Genomic DNA, 24,997 nt, shown 5'->3' on the forward strand with positions numbered 1-24,997 from the left:
CGCAATCAAGTGGAATTTAATCCTGAAATGCAGGAGTGGTTCGATATTCACAAATCAATGAACATGACACTTCACATAAATAAGAGAAAGGATAAAAACCACACGATCCTTTCAATAGATGCAGAAAAAGCACCTGATAAAGTACAACCTCCATTCATGACTGAAAAAACAAAAAACAAAAAACCTCCACAAAGTAGGGTTACAGGAAACCTACTTCAACATAATAAAGGCCATATATGAAAACATCACAGCTAACATCATCCTCACTGCTGAGAATCTGACAGCTTTCCCCCTAGAGTCAGGAAAAAGAGAAAAATGGTCACTGTTCCCACTTTTACTGAATATAGTACTGAAAGTCCTAGCCAAAGCAATCGGACAAGAAAAAAATTTTAAGGCATCCAGACTGGTAAAGAAGAAGTAAAATTTTTTTTTTAATTTTTTTTTTAACGTTTATTTATTTTTGAGACAGAGAGAGACAAAGCACGAACAGGGGAGGGTCAGAGAGAGGGAGACACAGAATCTGAAACAGGCTCCAGGCTCTGAGCTGTCAGCACAGAGCCTGACGCAGGGCTCGAACTCACGGACCGCGAGATCATGACCTGAGCCGAAGTCAGCCACTTAACTGACTGAGCCACCCAGGCGCCCCAGTAAAATTTTCAATATTTGCAGATAATATGATACTATAGATAGAAAACACTAAAGGGGCACCTGGATGGCTCAGTTGGTAGAACGTGCAACTCTTGACCTCAAGATCATGAGTTCAAGCCCCATGTTGGGTGTGGAGCTTAAAGATTAAAAAAAAAAAAATGGGTGCTTGGGTAGCTCAGACAGTTCAGCGTCTGATTCTTGGTTTCGGGTCAGGTCATGATCTCACGGTTGGTGAGTTCAAGCCCTGCATCAGGCTCTGTGCCAAGCCTGCTTAGGATTTTGTCTCCCTCTCTCTGCCCCTCCCTTGCTTGCTGTCTACCTCTCTCGCTCAAAAATAAATAAGCATTTGAAAAACAAAAATCCAAAAAAAAAAAAAAAAAAAGAAAACCTTAAAGACTTCACCAAAAAATTACTAGAACTGATAAATGATTTCAGTAAAGTTGCAGGATACAAAACCAATGTACAGAAATCTGTGGCATTTCTATACACTAATAATGAAGCAACAGAAAGAGAAATTGAGAAAACAATCCCATTTACAACTGCATCAAAAATAACAAGATACCTAGGAATAAACTTAGCCAAAGAGGTGAAAGACCGGTCATCTACAAACTATACAACATTTATGGAAGAAATTGAAGATGACACAAACAAATGGAAAGACATTTCACGCTCACTGATTGGAAGAACAAACACTGTTAATGTGTCCGTCCTATCCAAAGCAATCTACAGATTTAATGCAATCTCTATCAAAATACCAACAGCATTCTTCACAGAACTAGAACAAACAATCCTAACGTTTGTATGGAACCACAAGAAAATGAGAAACAAAGCTGGGGGTATCACAATTCCAGACTTCAAGTTATATCACAAAACTGTAGAAATCAAAACAGTATGGTACTGGCACAAACACAGACACATAGAGTAACAGAACAGAACAAAGCCCAGACATAAACCCATGATTATACAGTCAACTAATCTTCAACAAAAGAGGCAAGAATATGCAATGGGGAAAAAAATCTCTTCAACAAATGGTGATGGGAAAACTGGACAGTCACAAAAGAATGAAACTAGACACTTTCTAATGCCATACACGAAAATAAACTCAAAATGGATTAAGGACTTAAATGTGAGACCTGAAACCATAAAAATCCCAGAAGAGGACACAGGCAGGAACTTCTCTGACATCAGCCATAACAACAACTTTCTGGATAAGTCTCAGAGGCGAGGGAAACACGAGTAAAAATAAACTATTGCGACTTCATGAAAAGAAAAAGCTTCTGCACAGCGAAGGAAACAATCAACAAAACTAAAAGACATCCCACTGAAAGGAAGAAGATATTTGCAAATGACATATCTGATAAAGGGTTAGTGTCCAAAATATATAAAGAACTTTTACAATCAACACTTAAATAATCCAAATTAAAAATGGGCAGGTGCCTGGGTGGCTCAGTCAGTTAAGATTAAATACCCGACTCAATTTCGGCTCAGGTCATGATCTTGCAGTTTATGGGGTAGAGCCCCATGTTGGGCTCTGTAGTGTCAGCATGAAACCTACTTGGGATTCTCTCTCTCCCTCCTCCAATCACACGTGCACATTCTCTCTCTCGTTCTCTCTCTCAAATAAAACCTCAAAAAAATTGGCCAGAAGACATAAACAGACATTTCTCCACAAAAGACACACAGATGGCCAAAAGACATATGAAAAGATGCTCAACATCACTTATCATCAGAGAAATGCAAATCAAACCACAATGAGATATCACCTCCTACCAGAATGGCTAAAATTCAAAACACAAGAAACAACAAGTGTTGGCGAGGACGTGGAGAAAAAGGAACCCTCGCGTATTGCTGGTGGGAATGCAAACTGGTGCAGCCACTGTGGAAAGCAGTCTGGGGGTTCCTCAAGAAGTTCAAACCAGAGTTACCCTATGATCCAGTGATCTCACTACTCGGTATTTACCCAAAGAATATGAGAGCACTCATTTGAAAAGATATGTGCTCCCCTGTGTTTATTGCAGCACTATTTACAATAGCCAATTGATGGAACAACCCAAGTGTCCATTGACAGATGAGTGGATAAAGAGGATGTAGTGTGTGTGTGTGTGTGTGTGTGTGTGTGTGTCTGTGTGTGTGTGTGTACATACACATATACACAATGGAATATTGCTCAGCCATAAAAAAGAATGAAATCTTGCCGTTTGCAACAACATGGATAATCTAGAGAGTATAATGCTAAGCGAAATAAATCAGAGAAAGACAAATACCATATGATTTCACTCATATGTGATACTTAAGGAACAAAGAAAAAAGAAACCAACGAAAGAAAAGACCCTTAACTATAGAGAACACACTGATGGTCACCAGAGGGAAGGGGGTGGGGGGATGGGGTCACTCTAAAGTGATGGGGATAAGAGAACATTTATCAAGATGAGCACTGAGTAATGTACAGAATTGTTGAGTCACTATGTTGGACACCGGAGACTAACATAACACTGTGCATTAACTACACTGGAATGAAAATAAAAGGAAAAATTTTCCACGAAAAAGTAAAAATAAATAAATACCATATTTCAATGATATAAGACAAAAAACATATAAAATATCCTATTAATTTGTATATTAACTACATATTAAAATATTTGACATTTTACATATATTGAGTTAAATGAAATATATTATGAAAATTGAGTTCATCTGAGTCTTTTTAACTTTTTTTTTTGTGTCTATGAGAAAATTTAAAATTACACACACCGCCCACATTTGCGGCTTGCGTGATACTGAGTTTGGGCGGTGCCCTCTCTGGTGGAGCCGTGACCAGCCTAGACGCTGGGTAGGGCTGGGAATTGTTTCTGATTATTCAAATGTTTTTTTAAATATAGATTTTGTTTAAGTTAATTTATTTATTGTGTGAGAGAGCAAGCAGGGGAGGGGCAGAGAGAGAGAGAGAAGCCCAAGCAGGCTCCGCACTGTCAGTGCACAGAGCCCGATGCGGGGCTCAATCTCAAACTGTGAGATCACGACCTGAGCCGAAATCAAGAGTCAGACGCTCAACCGACTGAGCCGCCCAGGCGTCCCTGATTATTCAAATGTGTGAGGACGTCAGACTTTTTTCCCTAGGCTTTCGGTGACTAGTGGACAAGACCTGTTTCTAAACATGTGAACGATGCTCACACTGAAATCCACCTTGCTGACTTGGACAGCTACTCGGTTCTTTGTGCCACTGTGTGCTGACTGCATGTGCAGGTCTGACGGGGGGCCTCGCTTTGGCCCTTCAACGACTTCCGGTCACCACTCACCGGGCAGCCGATGTGGCCCGCGTGCCTCCGGTCTTCCATCAGAAGACCCAGCTAGACGGGCTGCTGTCTCCCTCAGTCGGGAAGCCAGATGGGAAGGGACGCAGGCCCATATCGCTCCTGCTTCCCACCCCCCGCCCCCCGCCCATCTCCTCACCTCCTGTGTTTCATACAAATGAAAACTGGTTGCAGAGACCACTTTCCTAGGGAAGGAAAAGCAGACAGGAACGGGCCACCAGGACAGGGTGCATCCTGTAGCCCCTCGAGAAGGAGTCCATGTTTTCTCTGTAAGCTGTCTTCTTGTGGACTCTTGACCTGTTAGCAAGTGAGTACAGATATCAGTCAGGGTCACACAGGGTGCAGGCGGGAGGAACTTGAGGAAATTGGGCTTGAACAAATGTAAAAAGAGGTTTCCGTATGACAGTATAGCTTGAGTCCTGAAGAAGGGCCCACTTACCCAGAGCTTGGCCACAGAAATTTGCTGTCTGACTCACCCCAGCCTCCACCAATCTGTCAACACCTTAGGAAACTGATGTTTTCTTTTTCTTTTAAAAAAATTGTGTTTAATGTCTATTTATTTTTGAGAGAGAGACAGCACAGCGGAAGGGGCGAGTGGAAGACACAGAATCCAAAGCAGGCTCCAGGCTCCGAGCTGTCAGCACACGGCCTGACGTGGGGCTCGAAACTCACAAACCGTAACATCATAACCTGAGCCGAAATCAGACACTTAACCGGCTGAGCCACCCAGGTGCCCTGGAAACTGATGTTTTCTCAACAGCTTTCCGGACATGCTATCCTAGATTATATATTTCCTCTTCTCCTAAGAAAAGGACACAAGTTACATTGAGTGAATTTGGGGCGAGGTTCTCCCTTTACTTCTCAGCTCCTGCTATGAACGTGAATCATATCTACTTCAGCTCAAGGTCGTGGGAATACTGACTTCAGAAACCTTACTGCAAGGTGAATGGTTTCCTCTTTTCCTAAATTGTTCTTTGCTCTCAAACTGGCACCACCTCAGAGACAGTACATTCTCTAAGGCTCTGTCACTTGCACATTCAATTAGCAAATGCAAAACCATCGTCAGAATGAATTAACACCATATTACAAGCAGATGTGAGAAACTTTTAAGAAAGCCAAGTTACGCATTTTATGTTCCTCTATCAAAACGATTCCAGATTTCCAAATGGTGTTAAAAATTAAGTATTGCATTTTTTTTATTATAAGAGTTTATTTTTTTAGAGCAGTTTTAGGTTCACAGAAGAATTAAGAGGAAGGTACAGAGCTTTCCCACATACCCCCTGCCCCCGCACGCAGCCTGCCCCGCTAGCCGCATCTCCCACCAGAGTCATCCATTTGTCACAACTGAGGAGCCCACACTGACTCATCACAGTCACCCACAGCCTGTAGTGTAGTCTACACTGGGGCTCACTGTTGGTGCTGTACATCCCAGGCGTTTGGACAAACGCATAATGACATAACTGTGATATGAGACAGAAAGGGAAGAAGAAATGCAGTCCCTTCATTGTGCAAGCTTACGACATGCACGCGGTTTCTGAGCTACAGTTCAGGAAAGAGCTCCGCAGTTGTGCTGCACCAAGACATGCAGAGCAGAGCTCGTGGAGGCCACGGTGGTGGAGTCTGCAGGCCAGAGTGCCTATGGCAGGGAGCTGCCCAGACAAAGAGTCTCAGACATCTGCAGAGAGATCCCCCGATACTCTGCTGGCTGATGCTCTCTCTGCACATGAGTGAGAAAACTCTACCCAAGCTGGGAAGGAACCATGACAAAGGAGCAGAAAGAATTCTTGGAGCTCATGCAGAGCTGGGAATAGTTTGCGTTCCCACCAGCTGGAGCAGAAAGCAAGACAAAAACAGGAGGCATCAGGGAGGATTCTCAGAAGGGTAGCAACTCAGCAGTGGGCTGAACTGGACCCAGACTAAGACTGAAAGCTGGTCTGCACTCCCCCCGCAACAAAGCTGAAATGCAAGCCTCCAACAGATCCACTGATTTCAAGTAAATTAACTGCAGGCCACAAAAAATTATTTCCAGTACTATTTAAAGGAATACAGTGAAATCCAGCACTCAAAACTGTAAAATTCATGGTGTCTGACATAAACTGATTACAGGCATGTAAAGAAGCAGGAATATCTGATCCATATCCAGGAGAAAAGCGGATCAGTTGAAACGGAGCCAGAAATGGCAGGGATGATGGAATTCACAGGCAAGGAGGTTAAGAGCCAATTGTAAGTTTGCTCCGTATGCTGAAGAAGACAGAGGAAAGTAAGAGCGTGACGAAGTACAAATAGGAGATAAAAAATGAAATTGACAGGGATGTAAGATGCAGTAGCTGAATGAAACATGCACTTTGGAAGATTTGCAACTGATGAAAACATAGCAAAAGAAACTATCCGAAGTGAAGGAAAAAGAAAAAATACGTTAAAAAAGTAAACAGCACAACTGTGACCTGTGGTCTCATGGTCTAACATACAATAATTGGGGTCTCAGAGGACAGAGGTAAAGGGGAGAATCAGACAAAAAAAAATACTTGAAGAAATGAGAGCCACGGTTTTGCAAATTTGGTGAAAACTGCAAACCCACGGGCACAAGAAACTCAACCAGCCCCATGAAGAATATACCCGATGAAAACTCTGTAGAGGTAACTCATAATGAAGTTGAGGAAACCCAAGGGTAAAGCAGACGGGCTGAGGGGCAGGAGCGGGGCTGAAGTACATGCAAAGGAGCAAAGAGAAAAATGACAGCAGACTTCTCATAGGGAGCTATGCAAGCCAGAGACAGTGGAGAGAGATCCTTAAAGGACTAGAGGAAAAGAAAATGGTAAACCCAGAACTCTTTGACCAGCCAAAAACAAAGCAAAAATTCTTCACAAAAGAAAGCTAAATACAGGCATGCTTCATTTTGTTGCATTTCACTCTGCTGAGCCTTGCAGGTAATGCATTTTTTACAAATAGAGGTTTTGTGGCAGCCTCGCATCGAGCAAGTCTGTGGGTGTCATTTTAACAACAACATTTGCTCACTTCATTTCTCTGTGTCACATTTTGGTCATTCTCACAATATTTCAAACTTTTTCAGTATTATATTTGTTATGGTGATCAGTGATTTTTGATATTATAAATGTAATTGCTCTGGAGTGCATAGACCATGCCCATTTAAAACAGCAAACTTGGGATGCCTGCGTGGCTCAGTCAGTTAAGTGTCCGACTTTGGCTCAGGTCATGATCTTGTGGTTTGTGGGTTCAAGCCCCGCGTTGGGCTCTGTGCTGACAGCTCAGAGCCTGGAGCCTGTTTCGGATTCTGTGCTCCCTGCTCCTCTCTCTGCTCCTCCCTGATCGCTCTCTGTCTCTCTCAAAAATAAACATTGAAAGAAATTATTTAAAAAAATAAAACAATAAAACAGCAAACTCAATTGATCATTGTTTATGTGTTCTGACTGCTCCAGCGACTGGCCATTCCTCTGTCTCTCTCCCTCTCCATTGGCCCCCTATTCCCTGAGACACAACAATATTGAAATTAGGACAGTTAATAACCCCACAATGGCTTCTAAGTGTTCAAGTGAAGGGAAGAGTCACACGTCTCTCACTTGAAACCAAAAGCTGTGGGTGATTAAGCTTACCAAGGAAGGCATGTCGAAAGACAAGACAAGACATAAAGCTAGGCCTCTTGCACCAAACGGTTAGCTAAGTTGTGAATGCAAAGGAAAAGTTCTGGAAGGAAATGCAAAGGGCCACTCTGGGGAACACACAAATGATAATAAAGTACAACAGCCTTATTGCTGATGTGGAGAACGTTTTAGTGGTCTAGATAGATGCCCAAACTAGCCACGACATTGCCCTAAGCAAAACCCTCATCTAGAGCAAGACCCTAACTCCCTTCAATTCCACAAGGGCTGGGAGAGGTGAGGAAGCTGCAGAAAAGTCTGAAGCTAGCAGGGGTTGGTTCTGGAGGTTTAAGGAAAGAAGCCGTCTCTGTAACGTCAAAATGCCAGATGAAGCCACAAGTACTGATATAGAATCTGCAGCAAGTTATCCAGAAGATCGAGCTGAGATAATTCATGAAGGTGGCCACACTAAGCAACAGGCTTTCAGTGCAGACAAACAATTTTCTATTGGAAGGGGACGCCATCTAGGACTTCCATAGCTAGAGAGAAGTCAAAGCCTGGCTTCAAAGCTTCAAAGGACAGGCTGACTCTCTTGTTAGGTGCTACTGCAGCTGGTGATTTAAGTTGAAGCCAGTGCTCATTCACCACTCCCAGAATCCTAGGGCCCTTCAGAATGATGCTAACTCTACTCCACCTGGGCTCTGCCCGTGTGGAACAACAGAGCCTGGATGACAGCACATCTGTTTACGACACGGTTTACAGAATATTTTCGCTAAATAAGAAAGCAGAGTGGGAACACTTCCCAACAAATTTTATGAGGCCATAAGGTACTATGAGAAAAACCAAAGATACCATGAGAAAAGAAAATGAGCCTGGGTGGCTCAGTCGGTTGAGCACCCGACTTTGGCTCAGGTCATGATCTCACGGTCCGTGCGTTCGAGCCGGCATTGGGCTCTGTGACGACAGCTCGGAGCCTGGAGCCTGCTTGGGATACTGTGTCTCCCTCTCTCTCTGACCCTCACACTCTGTCTCAAAAATAAATAAACATTAAAAATTTTTAAAAAAGAAAAGAAAATGGGGAATATTACTCATAAACCCAAATACAAAAATCCTTCGCAAGATGTTGGTAAATGAAATCATACAACATAAGAAAAGGATAACACATCGTGGACACATGGGGTTCATCCCAGGACTGCAAGGCTGGCTTTAATGCTGAAAACTCAATCAATGGAGTTCACCGTATAAATGCACTACATAAGAAAACCACGTAATCATCTTCATAAAGGAAAAAAAAAGCATCTGACAAAATTTAACAGTGAATCTTGATTTAAAATATCAGAAGACTAAGAAAAGAGACTTTCCTCAACAGAATAAAGGACATCTAAGGAAAACTTATCGCTCTTAATGTTGGAAGATGATTTTTTCCCTCTAAGTTTGGAAGGAAGCAAGGATGTGTGCCCTTATCACTTTTATTCTCGTTGGAATGAAGGTCTTAGATAGTATGATAAGGCAAGAAAAAGTTGCACAGATGGGGTCTCATAAAAGAGAGGGTTTGATCATTTACTTTTTCCCTTTGCACTAAATTTGCTTTTGAGACTTAATGCTATTTTATTAAATAACCAGCTGCTTTTTGGCAAACCTTACTAATACCTAAATTACCAACTACGTATAACAATGAATTTTCACAGAATTGAGGGCATGAGGAAGACACTCTGTCTCAGAACCTTGATTTTGGCTCAAATGTACGAGGAGTATTTCGTAGCCTCTTTTCAGAAGTGTCCTCTGAAGTAAAGAGTCCAGGAAAAAGAACAATGTTTTTTTTGTTTCAACTTCTGTTCGTGTCAGAAGACCCTTGGGGAAATCTACCAGAAGGAACTTTTGTTCCCTGATTTGGGTGTGTTTAGAAGCGATAAACCTGGAGGGTAGACATGGGACGCTCATACCTCCCGCCGGACCCGGGGGGTGGCCTCGGAACCCTCACCCACAGTCTTCTCTGATGCGCCACCCCCGTGCAGCTGAGCAGACACCTGGAAGGAAATCTGTTTTCTGTCGCTGGAATATGATCTGTTTACTTGAGGGAAACGCATCCATGATTTGGGCTGTACTCATTCGGGCTGGCCTACCTGGCACTGGGCTGATCGGGATGTTTAGTTCTTGTATAAAATATGAAAGTATTTATATCTGAAAATAGCCCAGCCACTCGACTCCAGGGCAGAGAGAGTAACGGCTATAGTCTCTCTGTTAAGTTCGTGAAGAAGTTCAGGGGTCAGAGGGCTAGTTTCTCTAACTGTCACTTAGGATCCGAAATATGTTCACCTTTAAGGGAGGCATATTTAACTTTTCTTTTTTAACAGTTCCAGGAGTTAAATGGTCATAGAGTTACATGGTCCAGTCTCCCATCCCACAGGCAAGGGGACTCGGGGCGCAGGGAGGCCCGTGTGACATTTTAACGGTCTGCACTTAGGGTGAGCCAAGCTGTCTCAGTCCACACAGACTTCTATAATTGAATTACCAGACTGGGTGGCTTATAAACAACAGAAATCGACTTCTCCCAGTTCTAAAGGCACCAGCAGATCTGGTGTCTAGGGAGGGGCCGACTTCCTGGTTCACAGCCAGCCATCTTTTTTCTGTGTCCTCACAAGACATAAAGGGCGAGGGGGCTCTTTGGGGTCTTATAATAATGGCACTAATCCCATTCATGAGGGCCCCACCTCATGACCCAGGCGCCTTCCAGAGGCCCCACCTCCTAATACCATCACACTGGGGGTAAGCATTTCAACACGGAAATTTGGGTGTCGGTGGGGAGGGCACAAACATTCAGCCCACCACGCGAGCCTTGTCGTGTACCCTAACTCCTGTGCAGAAACCACTACAATAGAGATGGGGTCTTTAAGAAATTTGGAGGGGCACCTGGGTGGCTCAGTCAGCTAAGCATCTGACTCTCGATTTTGGCTCAGATCATGATCTCGTGGTTCGTGAGTTTGAACCCCGCATCAGGCTCTGCGCTGACAGTGTGGAGCCTGCTTGGGATTCTGTCTCCTGTCTCCTTCCCTCTCTCCCTCCCTCTCTCTCTCTCTCTGCCCCTCCCCTGCTCGCTCACTCTCAAAATAAGTTAAGTAAACATTTAAAAAAAAAAAAAAAAGGAAAGAAATTGCTGGAGATCCGTGTCATAACCAAAGTTACAAAATCAAACCTAATGATGGTTTTCGGTTTTCGACGTAACCTTTCATCTAGCAGTTGGAGGTGGGTTCCTTCAAGTTGACTGTGTATCTCCTACCTTGACTCTGGGGGAGATCCTTGATTTGGGGGGGACACAGACCGTCCAGCCTCGGGCCTCTCGTGCTTCTGAGCTGCAGGGCCCGCTGCAAAGGCGGGAGGAGAGCCAGCACCCAGGCTTTAGGGTAGGGAACCCACAGGTGGTCTGAGGTCCGCAGTGGACGTCGACTGCTGTCAGTACGTAGGTGTGGACTCACACACCTTGCAAACCAAGTATTAGGGACAGTCATGGCCACCACTGTGGGACTCATCTGTCTGCCTGTAGGCCATGAGCCAGTGGTCCCTACGGCCAGTTGTCTCCAGGGACTTCCTGCCCCCTCACTCTGTCCCCTCCTGCCCCTCGTCTACAGGGGGAGCTGACCATGACCAGCGACATGGAGAACTTACAGAATGCCCTGTACCTAGACACGGTGCCAGAGCCCTGGGCCAGGCGAGCCTACCCCTCCACGGCAGGCCTGGGAGCCTGGTTTGTGGACCTCCTCGACCGAATCAAAGAGTTGGAGGCCTGGATAGGAGACTTCGCCATGCCTGCCACAGTGTGGCTGACGGGCTTCTTCAACCCCCAGTCCTTCCTGACCGCCATCATGCAGTCCACGGCCCGCAAGAACGAATGGCCACTGGACCAGATGGCCCTGCAATGTGACGTGACAAAGAAGAACAGGGAGGACTTCAGGAGCGCCCCTCGGGAGGGGGCCTACATCCATGGCCTCTTTGTGGAAGGCGCTCGCTGGGACGTACAGGTAAATCTTGGGATGGGACACCCTCTGTGGGCTGATTAAATTACACATTGCCTCCATAGAGGGTGATGGTGCAAAGGGGATGCCCTGGACCTTCTGAGCCTTCCCTGAGGCTCTCAAGCACTCTCATGCAGCCAGGGACGGTGCGGAGAGCACAGGCTTTGCGCCGATTAAAAGCAAGGGCTCTGGAACCAAACTGGCCGGATCTGAATCCCAGCACTACCGTCCGTTAACTCTGGGACCTTGGGACATGGTTCTACCTCTCCAAATCCCAGTTCCCTCAAGCGTGAAAGGGGAAAATAAGAGTTGCTGCAAAGATGAGTTCATATGCGGGGACACCTGGAATTGTGCCCGGCACACAGAGAATGCTCCAGGAGTGTGAGTGTCACTAACTCTCGAGCTATCCCTGATGCTGGCTGCCCGCCCTGGGGATGTCATTTCACCTTCCAGGGCCACTTTCCTCATCCACGAGCTCTAGAAGGAGTCCCTTCTGCCTTTTACACTGCCCCCATCTCCAAGGGGAGCCCCGTAGATACTATTTCAACGTGACATTCTGAAAGGGTTCCTCACTGGAGCCTAATAAAGATTTGAGTCACCCTAAGATTGGCTGGGATAAATGACACAGGCAAGGATGGATGCCTCCAGAACAAGTTCACGTTTGTGATAACACGTGATCTGGAAGAAGTGCTTAGTCACATATCCCGCTCGGCAAGTGCCACTCAACTATTCCTAGCTGTTAGTACAGAGTTAATGGGGAAAAACTGTCAGTTGATCTAAACTATAGGGACGCCTGGGTGGCTCAGTCGGTTGAGTGTCCGACTTCAGCTCAGGTCACGATCTCACAGCTCGTGAGTTTGAGCTCCATGTTGGGCTCTGTGCTGACAGCTCAGAGCCTGGAGCCTGCTTTGGATTCTGTGTCTCCCTCTCTCTCTCTTTGCCCCTCCCCCACTTGTGTGCTCCCTCCCCCTCTCTCTCTCTCTCTCAAAAATAAATAAACATGAGGGAAAGAAAGATCTAAGATATCATAGAAGGCCACGTAGGCCACGTAAATATACATACAGAGCTGTACTGGATTCAACAGTGTCTACCAAAATTCGTGCCCACCTAGAACCTCAGAATGTGCCCCTATCTAGACATAGGCTCTTTGCAGATATATGCAGTTGAGGTGAGGTTATACTAGAGCAGAGAAGGCCCTAAATCCCAGGACTGGTATCCTTATAAGAAGGCCATGTTGGAAACACAGAAGAGAATGCCCTGTGAGGACAGAGGCAGAGATTGGAGTGATGTATCTATAAGCCAAGGAATTCCAAGGAAGCCCCCAGAAGCCAGGAGAGATACATGGGATAGTTTCTGCCTCAGGGCCTCCAGAAGGCACAGACCCTACCTACTATTTAAGTCTACTACTTAAGTCTACTACAGACCCTACCTACTATTAAGTCTACCTACTATTTACGACTCTGGCCTTCAGGGGTGCCTGGGTGGCTCAGTTGGTTAAGCAACTGGCTCTTGGTTTCAACTCAGGTCATGTTCCCCAGGTTTGTGAATTTGAACCCCACTTCAGGCTCTGCACTGGCAGTGTGGAGCCTGCCTGGAATTCTCTCTCCTCCTCTCTCTACCCTACCCCTGCTATGCATATGTGCTCTCTCTCTCAAAATAAAGTTAAAAAAAAAAAGTAAAATAAGAAAAATTAGCAAAAAAAAAGACTGGCCTTCAGAACTGTGAAAGAATCATTTCTGCTGTTTTAAGCCACCAAATTTATGGTAATTTGTCATAGGAGCTCTATGGAACCAATCAAGGGCCAACAGAGAGGACAGCAAAGTGGGACAGTGTTCAAACAGCCTGAACCTTGAGAAGGAAGCTGACTTCCCCTTCTCCACCTGAACATTTGTCCAAGATTCTGTGAGCAGGGGGGTCATACCTGGATGCTATTAGGTGTAGGGTGCTGTAGGGTGGCCAGAGCTAGAATATCAAAAAAAAAACCCAAAGTGAGCAAGTGGGGAAGAAGTTCAGAAGAATGCCAGAACTGTGGGGGAGGGGGAAAAGACACTGATTCCAATCATCTAACTCTAGTATTTTATGACCTTGTTTCTATATAATAATAACTTCCCAGGACACCTGGGTGGCTCAGTCGGTTGAGCATCTGGCTTTGGCTCAGGTCATGATCTTGTGGTTCATAAGTTCGAGCCCCACATCGGGCTCTGGGCTGACAGCTCAGAGCCCGGAGCTGCTTCGGATCCTGTGTCTCCCTCTCTCTCTGCCCCCACCCCTCACCCTCTCTCTCAAAAATAAATAAACATTAAAAATTTTTTTTTTATAAATAATACTAATAACAACTTCCCAAAAGCAATACCCGCCCACCAAGAACTCTTAGTCTCAGTTTCTACCCCCAAAAAGATGTCAGCAAAAACATAAGAGTAAGAATGTCCAAATATCCTCTCCTCCATAAAATAACACTGGCCCCACATTATCAGAGCTTAACTTTGGCACAGGACTCTAGAAATCAACTAAAGGCTTTCGGCAACCCAAGGAGTATTTAGTGAAGAAAAATGTCCAAAGCTCAGTAAGAGAATAAGCTTTGTGGCCTTTTAACTTGCCCTTTTCCCATCCCCATCCCCACCAACTCTGTGGTGGCCTCGAAAACCAATGTGCTCTAGTCACAGTGAACACAGCAGCCTCCCAGCCACGGGAGGGGGCAAAACGGAGTTGGAGTACTTTCAAAGACCCATTCCCAGAAAACGGTCATTATTTTCCCTATGTGGTGGTTTCCAGGAAGACCCCACTTACATGTCTGCTTTACTTGACCAGAGTTGGAGCTCACCCAGGGCAACAGCCTTTCCCCCCTGAAGGCATGTACTGAAAACAAAGACAACTATTTAACCTCCAGCTTGCCTGAGGTAGTAGATAACAGTGGAGCAGGGTCCCCTGGGTGGCTCAGTCGGCTGAGCGTCCGACTTCCGCTCAGGTTCATGATCTCGCGGTTCGTGAGTTCGAGCCCCGCATCAGTCTCTGTGCTGACAGCTCAGAGCCAGGAGCCTGTTTCAGATTCTGTGTCTCCCTCTCTCTCTGCCCCTCCCCTACTCGTGCTCTGTCTCTCTCTGTCTCAGAAATAAACATTAAAAAAAAATTTTTTTTAAATAAACAGTGGAACAAATACTAGGCTAACTACAAATACTAGGCTAACTAGGCTACCGCTTAAGAGGAAAAGCTGGAGAATGAGATGACCTCCAACTCATCCTTGGAAACCTAGAGGGCCATGCCCATGGGCAGGGCTGTGCACAGGCCCAAGAAAGCCCCGAGAAGTCTGTAAGCTCACTTCTGGCTGGCCCTGAGGCTCTGTGCAAGCAGGAAGTGAAGGCTAAGGCAGAGTTTTCAACTGCCTGGCTGAGCCCTGGAGGCATGCACAACACATGCACAGAGCCCTGGGGCAGAACCTGTGAGACTCACTGGATCCAGGCGTCTAAGAAACCTCTGTCCAACTATGTGCTGACCACCAAGCTAACTAAGCAGGCTACTTCAGGAGCCTTAGGTGTCAAAGACAGACTATAGAGAGTCAGTTCAGAAAACTCATTCAACAAACAACAACAAACTCTATGGAGGGAGCCTGACTTTTGGAGTTGCCACAATGTATTATTTAAAGTATTCAAGTTTTCGGGTCGCCTGGGTGGCTCCGTTGGTTAAGTGTCCAGCTTCGGCTCGGGTCATGATCTCAGAGTTCGTAGGTTCGAGCCCCATGTGGGGCTCTGTGCTGACAGCTCGGAACCTGGAGTCTGCTTTGGATTCTGTGTCTCCCTCTCTCTCTCTACCCTCTCCCACTTGTACTTTTTCTCTCAAAAATAAATAAACATTAAAAAATAAAAATTAAATAAAAAAATTAAAATTAAATAGAGGAATTCAACAGAAGATTTGAGTAGACAAGAATGGCCAAACTTGGAAATGTATCACTTGAGATTATCCAAGCTGAGAAGCAGAAAAAAAGAACAAAATAAATGAACAGTTTAGAAACCTGAGGAATACTCAAGCATACAAACATCTACATAGTAGGGGTCCCAAAAGGAGAAGAGAGAGAGAAATAGCCAGAAAGAATATTTGAAGCAATAATGGCCACTTTCCAGAGTTGATTAAAAAAAAAAAAAAAAAAGATTAATCTACACATCCAGGAATCTCAACAAAATCTAAATAGGATAAACTTAGAAATCCATACGCAGACATGTTATAAGATAAAGAGAGAGCCTTGAAAGCAATCCATCACTTCCAAGGGGTCCTCCATTGGATGAACAGATGATTTCTCTTAAGCAACCATGAAGTCAGAAGACAGTAGAATGGAAGTCATAGTGCCGACAGAAAGACTGTCAGCCAAAAATTCCATATCCAGTAACACTATCTTTCAAAAATGAAGGAGAAATTAAGACATTCCCAAGTTTAAAGAGAGAGAATTCACCACTAGCAGACCAGACCTATAAGAAATACTTAAGGGAGGGGCGCCTGGGTGGCTCAGTCGGTTAAAGCGTCCGACTCTTGATTTCGGCTCAGGTCATGATCTCATGGTCATGGGATCAAGCCCCACATCAGGCTCTGCAATGAGTGTTGAGCCTGTTTAAGATGCTCTCTCTCTCCCTCTGCCCCTCTCCCCTGCTTACTCTGTCTCTCTCAAATAAAAAAAATTTTTTTGAATAAAAAAAAAGAAAAAGAAATACTTAAGGGAGTCCTTCAGAATGAAATGAGTTACAAGACAGTAACTCGAGTCCACATGAAGAAACAGAACACCAGCAAAGGTAATTATGTCTGTAAATATATAAGAAAATATAAATGGATTTTTGTTTGTAACTTTTATTTCCTCCCTGATTTAACGGACAATTGCAGGAAGCAATAACTCTAAGTCTGCTGATAAGCAGAAAGATGTAATTTGTATCATGAAAACAGCACAAGGTCTTAAGCAGAGGAAGGGGAAGGAAAGGAACATATAGAGGAATAAAGTTTTGTCTACTACTGAAATTAAGTTGGTATTCATTGAAGTTGATGTTTATACACTGAAGTTCATTGTAATCCCTAGGGAAATCACTAAGAAAATAATTTTTTTACATAGTAAAAGAAATAACAAGGGAATTAAAATGATACACTGAAATAGATCTATTTAACACAAAAGAAGGCAGCAATGGAGAAACCAAGGAACAATAAAGACCCAAGACATAGAAAACAAAGAGTCAAATGGCAGATGTAAACCTTACCTTATCAGTAATTACATTAAATATAAATAAATTAAACACTACAATCAAAAGGCAGAGAATGGCAGAATGGATTTTTTTTAACGATACAAGTATATGCTGTCTACACGAGATACACTTTAGATTCAGACACAAATAGGTTGAAAGTTAAGAGATGGAAACAAATATGCTGTTCATATAGAGAATTCAACCATAATCACTGGAGGCACCAATACCCCACTACTCATGGTGGCTGCCCATGGTTAGTTTCTTGGGGGGGAGGGGGAGGAGGGATGATGAAAATGTTCTGGAATTACAAAGTGATGATTGTACATTAAAAGACACTGACTTGTACATTTTAAAAGGGTTGGTTCTGAGGTACATGTGGAAAAAAGAAAGGTTCTACCCCTTCTCCCACTCCCTGCCATAAACACTCAGTTGTTGACCTTAAGGGAGTGCCTACTGTTTCCCTAAGATCTGTTACTCATCATGCCTCATACCAGCCTCTAACAGAACTGAAAAGGCACATCCTCCCCTTTAAATGCATTTCATGGAGGGGCACCTGGGTGGCTCAGTCGGTTAAGCATCCAACTTCAGCTCAGGTCATGATCTCAAGGTCTGTGAGTTTGAGCCCTGCATTAGGCTCTGTGCTAATGGCTCAGAGCCTGGAGCCTGCTTCAGACTCTGTGTGCCCCTCCCCTGCTTGCTCTCTGTCTCTCTCTCTCTCTGACTCTCTCTCAAAAATAGTAAACATTAAAAAAAATTTAAAAATAAAACATTTCATGGAAAATGAGCCAAGCTCTATCCATAGTAGAAGGGGATCAAAGTCACCAGGGCAACTGCGAGGTATCTGTGAATCGCTCTGTATCAACATTTCCCACAGTAAGTTCCATAAAACACTAGTGCCATAGGAAATAAATAGATCGAAAAGAAAAGAGTCCTGTGGTCAAATAAGTTTGGGAAGCACCAGGTTAAATAAAGTTCACCCCTTTTCTTTACTGCTAGGACTTCCTGTCTTCAGTGTATGGTAAGCACCTTTTCCCAAGCTTATTTGATACAGGAATGCTTTTGGTCCTCAGAACATTTCTCAGGACTAGGAAAAAAAAAATAATAGTAAATAAAAATAAACAGCCCCACATCACTCTATTGATTCATCTCAGAAAACCACAGAGGCCCCACCTAGAAAGCTCCAGAAGTTAGGTCCCTATCACACGAGTAAAGATAGAACACAGCTCCGCTCAAGAAGTCAAAATGCTCCGGAGGGTGGAGGAGGTCCCATATGAAGCTGAAAAAGACATAACCCAACCCTTAAAATCTAAAGCATTTGCTGGCACGAACTGTGTCTTCTTCCTCGTCTTTCAAAGCCCTAGCACCTTCCATGATGACCATCTGGCAAATAGTTGCATTCGATATGCTTATGAAGTGAATGGATGAGGAAATAAAAATAGAGGCTCAAGTCACAAAGGGATTAATCTGTATATGATACATAACAACTTCTAGAACTCTCCTTCAGAAAGTGATTTAGGCTAGAAAACAGCAGAAATCGGTTTTCCGCATCTCAGCTGCCGTCCCATCGTGGGTTAACAGTTCATGAGGCAGCCAGGCCTTCCCAGTGTCTCAGCTGCTGGGCCTTCCGACAGGAGGCTGGCTGGCTGGCTGGCTGCACTCTGTGTCTGATCTAAGGTGGCTCCTTTCATGTTCTTGTCCCCAGGCAGGGGTCATTACGGAGGCGAAGCTGAAGGACCTGACACCCCCCATGCCCGTGATGTTCATCAAGGCCATTCCTGCAGATAAACAGGACAGCCGCAGCGTCTATCCTTGTCCCGTGTACAAGACTTGCCAGCGGGGACCCACCTATGTGTGGACTTTCAACCTGAAGACCAAGGAGAAGGCATCTAAGTGGGTTCTTGCTGGAGTCGCTTTGCTTCTCCAGATTTAGCCACTGAGAACACAAGGCTGGGCTGGAGGCTGCCCAGAGCGACAAGGCGGGGAGGGGTGACACAGACGCATAGATAAGAAATCACATGTACTTGGGGCACCTGGCTGGCTCAGTCGGTTAAGTATCTGACTTCGGCTCAGGTCATGATCACGCGGTTTGTGAGTTCGAGCCCTGCTGACAGTTCAAAGCCCAGAGCCTGCATCGGAGTCTGTCTCTCCCTCTCTCTGCTCCTCCCCTGCCCGTCCTGTCTCTCTCTCTCTCTCTCTCTCTCTCTCTCTCTCTCTCTATCTCTCTATCTCTCTCAAAGATAAACATTAAAAAAAAAAAAAAGGAAATCACATGTACTCACAATTCTGTAGAATTCTTGTAGGGAACCCGGAGAGATGTGCCTACAATTGCGGCGACAGCTGGACGAATTCGGGTCCAGGAACGAGTGGGGGAAGCATTTCACAACACTGCACCGTTCCCAATAAAGTGATTTATTCTTCGACTGTGTCTGGTCCCAGCTTTGTGAGCAGAGTCATAAATGATCCTGGAGAGACCAAGAGAAACGAACCACAAACACCTGAGCCCTGATGTAGTTACACGGCACAGTACCCAGTGCTCCGCTCCCAGCTACTCCATAGACCAGCAGCTGTCAGCATTGCCCCAGGGTCAGAGGCTGCATTGCGACCAGTTACTCTGGATCAGGGATCACCAAATTTTTTCTAGAAAGGGCCACTCGGTAAATGGTCTATGCTTTGCAGGGCATTTTTCTCTGCTGCAATGACTCAACCCAGAACATAAATAAATGGGTGTGGCTGGGCTCCAATAAAACCATATTTACAAAAACAGATGCTGGGCCACATTTTGCCGATCAGTGATCTAAAGGACAGAGGAAGTACACATAGGACACGTATCCCTTATTAACTCACACATGCATTCAGTAAGTTAAACACTTACCGTGTGCTGAGAACACAACCGTGAATGAGATAGGTTGTTTCCCAGTATCTCTATCATCCATCAGATCATTTCAGAGGGACCCACGGAGAAACCCTGTGCCTGCAGCTTTTTAGCCTAAAAGTTTTCTAGATTTTTCTCTAACACATTTTCCCTGGAATCCCAAAGAGCTCCACTGTTTTAAAGAGCTCTTATAGGAAGGTCTGTTTGCTAAGAAGAGTCCAGGAGGGCCCAGTATTCCTTCCGGAATCATTACTGCCCCCCCCCAACCCATATCCTTGATGAATTAGGATTTACAACAGGAGCCCTTAAACTTGAGCTGGCATCCGAGTTCCCCTGGAGGGCTGGTTAATCTCTCTCAAAAATAAACATTAAAAAAAAAACCTGAAACATAAAATCCCACCACCCTACAAATCTCTGCTGTACCGAATACAAAATCGAACGCTGGTTCCTCCATGATTTTCCTGCTTTCTGCCCTGTGGTTCCTGCACTTCCTAACGAGGGGCCTTCCCCCTCACCTTCATGCGACAAGGGGGTTAAAAATCCCTCTGGAATCCAAGAAATCCAACTTGAGTTTCTATCTGCCGGTACGTGCCTACAGATCACTGCCCTCCTTCCTGGTCCTCACCAGCAGCAGTAAACTCGGAGCAGGCAAGAGGAGGACGAAGAAGGAAGGAAGGTGAAACTCCCACACTATGAGAGCAGGACACTGGCGGGGGGGGGCGGGGGGGGGAGCATGTGACTTCGAAGAGGGGACAAGTGGGCAGGTTAGATGTATGTGTCACACCCCTAGACAGAACGGACATTACATCACTACTAATGACTTCTTCCTAATATCTACTGACAAAATGGGGTAATAAAGGCAATTTGAAAGCACAGAACACTCTGGAAAATTGATAGGAGAAAGAGGGGCAGGTTGAGGCAGGTGAGCAAGCGAGAGATGAGCTCAGAAGAGACAAAGAAGGCCCAGTGCTAACCCAGCTCTCACACCTGGGCACCAGGTTAGCGATTTCCTGTCGCTCTTCCGCTGACGGATACACCTGGTAAGTCTGTACGGGATGGTCAGGTGCTCAACTACCGTTCAGGGTGATTCCATGAGAAAATGCACCTTGAGTTACGCTTAGAACACAGGGGACACTTCAGACACAAAGAAAGATGCGGGGTAACTCTAAGAAGTTTATTTAGAACGAGAGACACTTGAGGTTAATTTTGCACCCGTGTGGCAAGGAACACACGTGAGCTCACTGGCCCTCTCTGCTGCCCTTCCTGTGACAGATGGCCTGCTCCCGAACCCCCCTCCTAAACCGCTGATCCCAGGCCCTTCCCATGAGCCGCCATGAGCTGCCATGCAGCCAATCCAGTTGAGCTCTCCCCAGACGGCACTTGTAGAACAGGTTCTCCAAGTGAACCTTCTTCCCCAAGGGATCCACCGCAAGAGACTGACGGAGGAAGACCACTCTTTCTCCCGACGCAGAGGCAAGAAATGAAACCCACCCGAACCCCAACCCAGAGGCCAACGTGTCCTCCCAGTCCAAAGCCATGCCCTGGTGACCCTCCTCTCAAATCCATAAAATAACAGAACAGGGCTGGCCTTTAAGCGATGCGATGTCTCCAGATGGAAGCAAGTATTTTTAAACGGCCCAGAGATAGAAACGGGCTCAGGGAGCTTGGCTACTGAAAGGGCTTCTTTCCTAAGTGGGATCTTTGATGTTTATCAAGGCTCGAGCTCCAGCTGAAACTCTTCCCGCAGCGGGGACACTTGTACGGTTTCTCTCCTGTGTGCACTCTCTGATGCCTGTTAAAGTTTGACCTCTGAATAAAACTCTTCTCGCAGATGGGACATTTGTAGGGCTTCTCTCCCGTGTGGATCTTCTCGTGGTGACGCAGTCCCGAGAGGTCGCTGAAGCCTTTGCCACAGTGGCCACATTTACAGGGCTTCTCGCCCGTGTGGATTCTCTGGTGCTTCACGAAGTCTGAACTCCGCAGAAAGGCTTTTTTGCAGGTGGGGCACTGGAAGTATGTCTCTCCGGTGTGAGTTCTCTGGTGAAAAACAAGCTGAGAATTCCTGTAAAAGCTTTTCCCGCACTCCCTGCAGGTGGGGAGTTTTTGGGCCATGGGGGCCCTCGGCTGCCCCTTCGGGGAGGCGTCTCTCTTCTCCTCCAACCACAGCAGGGACAGTTCTTCTGGACGGGGACTGGCCACATGCTGTTTCCCAGAATTCCTCTCTTGAGGAGAGAGCTGGCCCACCGGCCCCTCCCCCTGCAGGTCTCCCGGGGCCTCGGGGCGACTGCCCACTTCTCCAAAGCATCTCGGTGCATCCTCACCGCAGAGGCCGCTCAAGGAGGCCTGGGAAGGCGCCTCCCCCGAGGCGTGGCAGGAGACGTCGGAAGGCTCCTGGCCCCTGCAATTTTCCAAATTCAGGTTCTCTTTGTCATTCTCTTGCCTGTCTCCTGGAAGAAGAAAGAAGATTTGAAATCGTTCCGTCAATGCTGTGCCCTGCTTTCTAACCCCTACGTCAAGAAAAAGGTCCTCGGAAAACACGGATTCTCCTTATCAAGGAGGCGACAGTGGGTGAGGAAGGAAGACACCGTCCGGCCTGGGCGACCGGACACTCACTGCACTCGTGCTGGGGTCCGGGCTCAGTGTCCGGCTCCAGAGCCGAGAACCTCACAGGGCAGACGGAGCGCACAGAGGGCTCTGCTGACCGCCCCTGCCCCCCATGAACGAGCGGCGTGCATTTCTTAAGGCCCAGGAAAAACAAGTATATTATGTAAGGGCGTTACTTTGCAAAACGATTTGTTTTTATCTGATTACATCTAAAGCACTAAAAGCAATTTGGAGAGAAAAACATAAAGAAGAAAAGCAAATCGACCTCAATCACACCATCCAGAGTTAGCAACCATGATTATGTATTTCCTTCTGGTCTTTGTTTAGTCTTTACCTATGTATGTATGTGTGCTTTCTGGGGGGGTGGGGTGGGGAGGACTCACGGTTTGTGAGTTCGAGCCCCGTGTCGGGCTCTGTGCTGACAGCTTGGAGCCTGGAGCCTGTTCCGGATTCTGTCTCCCTTTCTCTCTGCCCCGCCCCTGCTCACACTCTGTCTCTCTCTCAAAAATAAACGTTAAAAAAAAAAAATTAAAAAAATTTTCTTTTGCTCATACCTTAAGTTTTTGGTTGCTACCACTAAATGATACGTAAAGATTTTTATTCTGGTGGTAGAATATGTTTTCCAACTTTTATACGTTATTTCTGTAGACCTAAAGAAGCTATTCACCTTTCTCATTCCTGCATCAGTGCCTTCAAATTATCTGCCGGAGCCCCAGGAATCTGCTAAAGAGTTAGATCTGACTTAATTCACAAAGTCTTAGGACACACCCCTCTCAGATGACAAAGGCACTTTCTCTGGTCTTTAAAGTGACAAAGGTACTTTCTCTTGTCTTTAAAGGAGCCGTTATGAATATCATTTGAAAGCTGAATAATGATCTATTGTAGAGACGTCACCATGAACACATAATAGCAAACACATGATTTACTGAAGGATTTTCCTACTCTGGACACCAAAGCTATTTGTTGTGGGTTTGCTACTATAAATAACGCTGTGCTTTTTCTTCATACATCTTTGCCCACATTTCTGACCATTTTGGGTTCCCTGCAGGGTTATTACCATGTCAGTAGGCGCGAACATTGATACTGAGGCTCCTGACACTGGCTGGCGAATCAATCTCCAGGACTGTGCCACCCCCACTATGACAAGCTGGGCTAAGCAAAGGACAGTGTTCGGGCCTTAAGTACTGAGTATTTCTAAAATATTGGCCTTCTCTGAGGGGCGCCTGGGTGGCTCAGTTGGTTAAGCATCCGACTTTGGCTCAGGTCATGATCCCATGGTTCATGGGTTCGAGCCCCATGTCAAGCTCTGTGCTGACAGCTCGGAGCCTGGAACCTGCTTCGGATTCTGTCTCCCTCTCTCTCTCTGCCCTTCCCCTGCTCACTGTCTGTCTCTGTCTCTCAGAAATAAATGTTTAAAAAAAAAAATTTTGTTTTAAATATTGGCCTTTGAAACCAATGAAAACATAGTTTCTCACTGTTATAAATTTTAACACCTTTGTTATTAAAGGATGAATTTTTTCACATTTAAGAGCTACGTTTCGTAAAGACTGCTGCCCATTCTTTCATTGAGAAAGTCATTTTTTTTTCTTATTATCCTGCATTAACTCTCACCATGTTAAGAAAAATAATCATTGAGGGGCACTTGGGTGGCTCAGTCTATTGAGCGTCTGACTTCAGCTCGGATCACAATCTCACAGTTTGTGAGCTGGAGCCCCACATAGGGCTCTCTGCTGTCAGCATGGAGCCCGACTCAGATCCTCTGTCCCCTGACTCTCTCTGCCCCTCCCCTACTTGTGCTCTCTCTCTCAAAAATATACAGAAAGAAAGAAAGAAAGAAAGAAAGAAAGAAAGAAAGAAAGAAAGAAAGAAAGAAAGAAAGAAAGAAAAGAAAAGAGAAAAAAAAGAAAAAAGAAAGAAAAAGAGAAAGAAAGGAAAGAAAGATAATCATTTATCTGCCATTTTCATGAACAATGTTTTTCACCAATACCTGAATTTTGTTTGTGGCCATTTATGTATATGTGTAAGTTGTGGGGGTTTTCTTAATTTTAAGTATACTCAAGTCTATTTTTTTTTCTAACGTTTATTTATTTTTGAGAGAGACAGAGCACAAGTGCAACCGGGGCAGAGAGAGAGGGAGGCACAGAATCTGAAGCAGGCTCCAGGCTCCGAGCTGTCACAGCACAGAGCCCGACGCGGGGCTTGAACCCATGAACTGTGAGACCATGACCCGAGGTGAAGTCGGACGCTCAACCGACTGAGCCACCCAGGCGCCCCAGTGTACTCAAGTCTATTCATCTTTTCCCTAATGGTTTTCCTCCATGGCTTTTATACTGATAAAACCTTCCCCGCCCAGACAGTGAGTCAAACAGTCACCCGTTTCCTTCCTTATTATTATGTTCCTATTTTATCTTTTTCATCTATTTCCAACTTATTTTGGTGTATGACATTCATCACATTTAAACCGATGCCTCTTCCCAAAGAATGCTGTTCAAGGAAGAACACCTCATCCACAGACCCTCGTGGCCTCTTCCTCTGTCTCACATCAAATTCTTGCCCAGGGGCGCCTGGGTGGCTCAGTCGGTTGAGCGTCCGACTTCGGCTCTGGTCATGATCTCGCGGTCTGTGAGTTCGAGCCCCGTGTCGGGCTCTGGGCTGACGGCTCGGAGCCTGGAGCCTGCTTTGGATTCTGTGTCTCCCTCTCTCTCTCTCTGCCCCTCCCCCGCTCATGCTCTGTCTCTGTCAA

General features: G+C 45.5%; 2 protein-coding genes across 7 annotated transcripts in view; one reads left to right on the top strand and one right to left on the bottom strand.

The window, feature by feature from the left end:
- Positions 1-18,921, top strand: part of DNAH9 (dynein axonemal heavy chain 9) — a 334,028-nt gene extending 315,107 nt beyond the window's left edge. For all 4 annotated transcript variants that reach the window (XM_023244531.2, XM_045045039.1, XM_045045040.1 and 1 more), the window contains 2 exons: positions 11,182-11,571; positions 18,481-18,921. In XM_023244531.2, the coding sequence (XP_023100299.2) occupies positions 11,182-11,571; positions 18,481-18,708 (618 nt within the window). In that variant the 3' untranslated portion in view covers positions 18,709-18,921. The remainder of the gene's footprint in view (positions 1-11,181; positions 11,572-18,480) is intronic.
- A 1,882-nt stretch (positions 18,922-20,803) lies between these two features.
- Positions 20,804-24,997, bottom strand: part of ZNF18 (zinc finger protein 18) — a 30,040-nt gene continuing 25,846 nt past the window's right edge. For all 3 annotated transcript variants that reach the window (XM_023244532.2, XM_019817184.3, XM_003996215.5), the window contains exon 7: positions 20,804-22,097. In XM_023244532.2, coding sequence (XP_023100300.2) covers positions 21,319-22,097 — 779 coding nt within the window. In that variant the 3' untranslated portion in view covers positions 20,804-21,318. The remainder of the gene's footprint in view (positions 22,098-24,997) is intronic.

This window comes from Felis catus, chromosome E1, assembly GCF_018350175.1.
Source record: "Felis catus isolate Fca126 chromosome E1, F.catus_Fca126_mat1.0, whole genome shotgun sequence".
In the NCBI taxonomy this organism is placed as follows: domain Eukaryota; kingdom Metazoa; phylum Chordata; class Mammalia; order Carnivora; family Felidae; genus Felis; species Felis catus.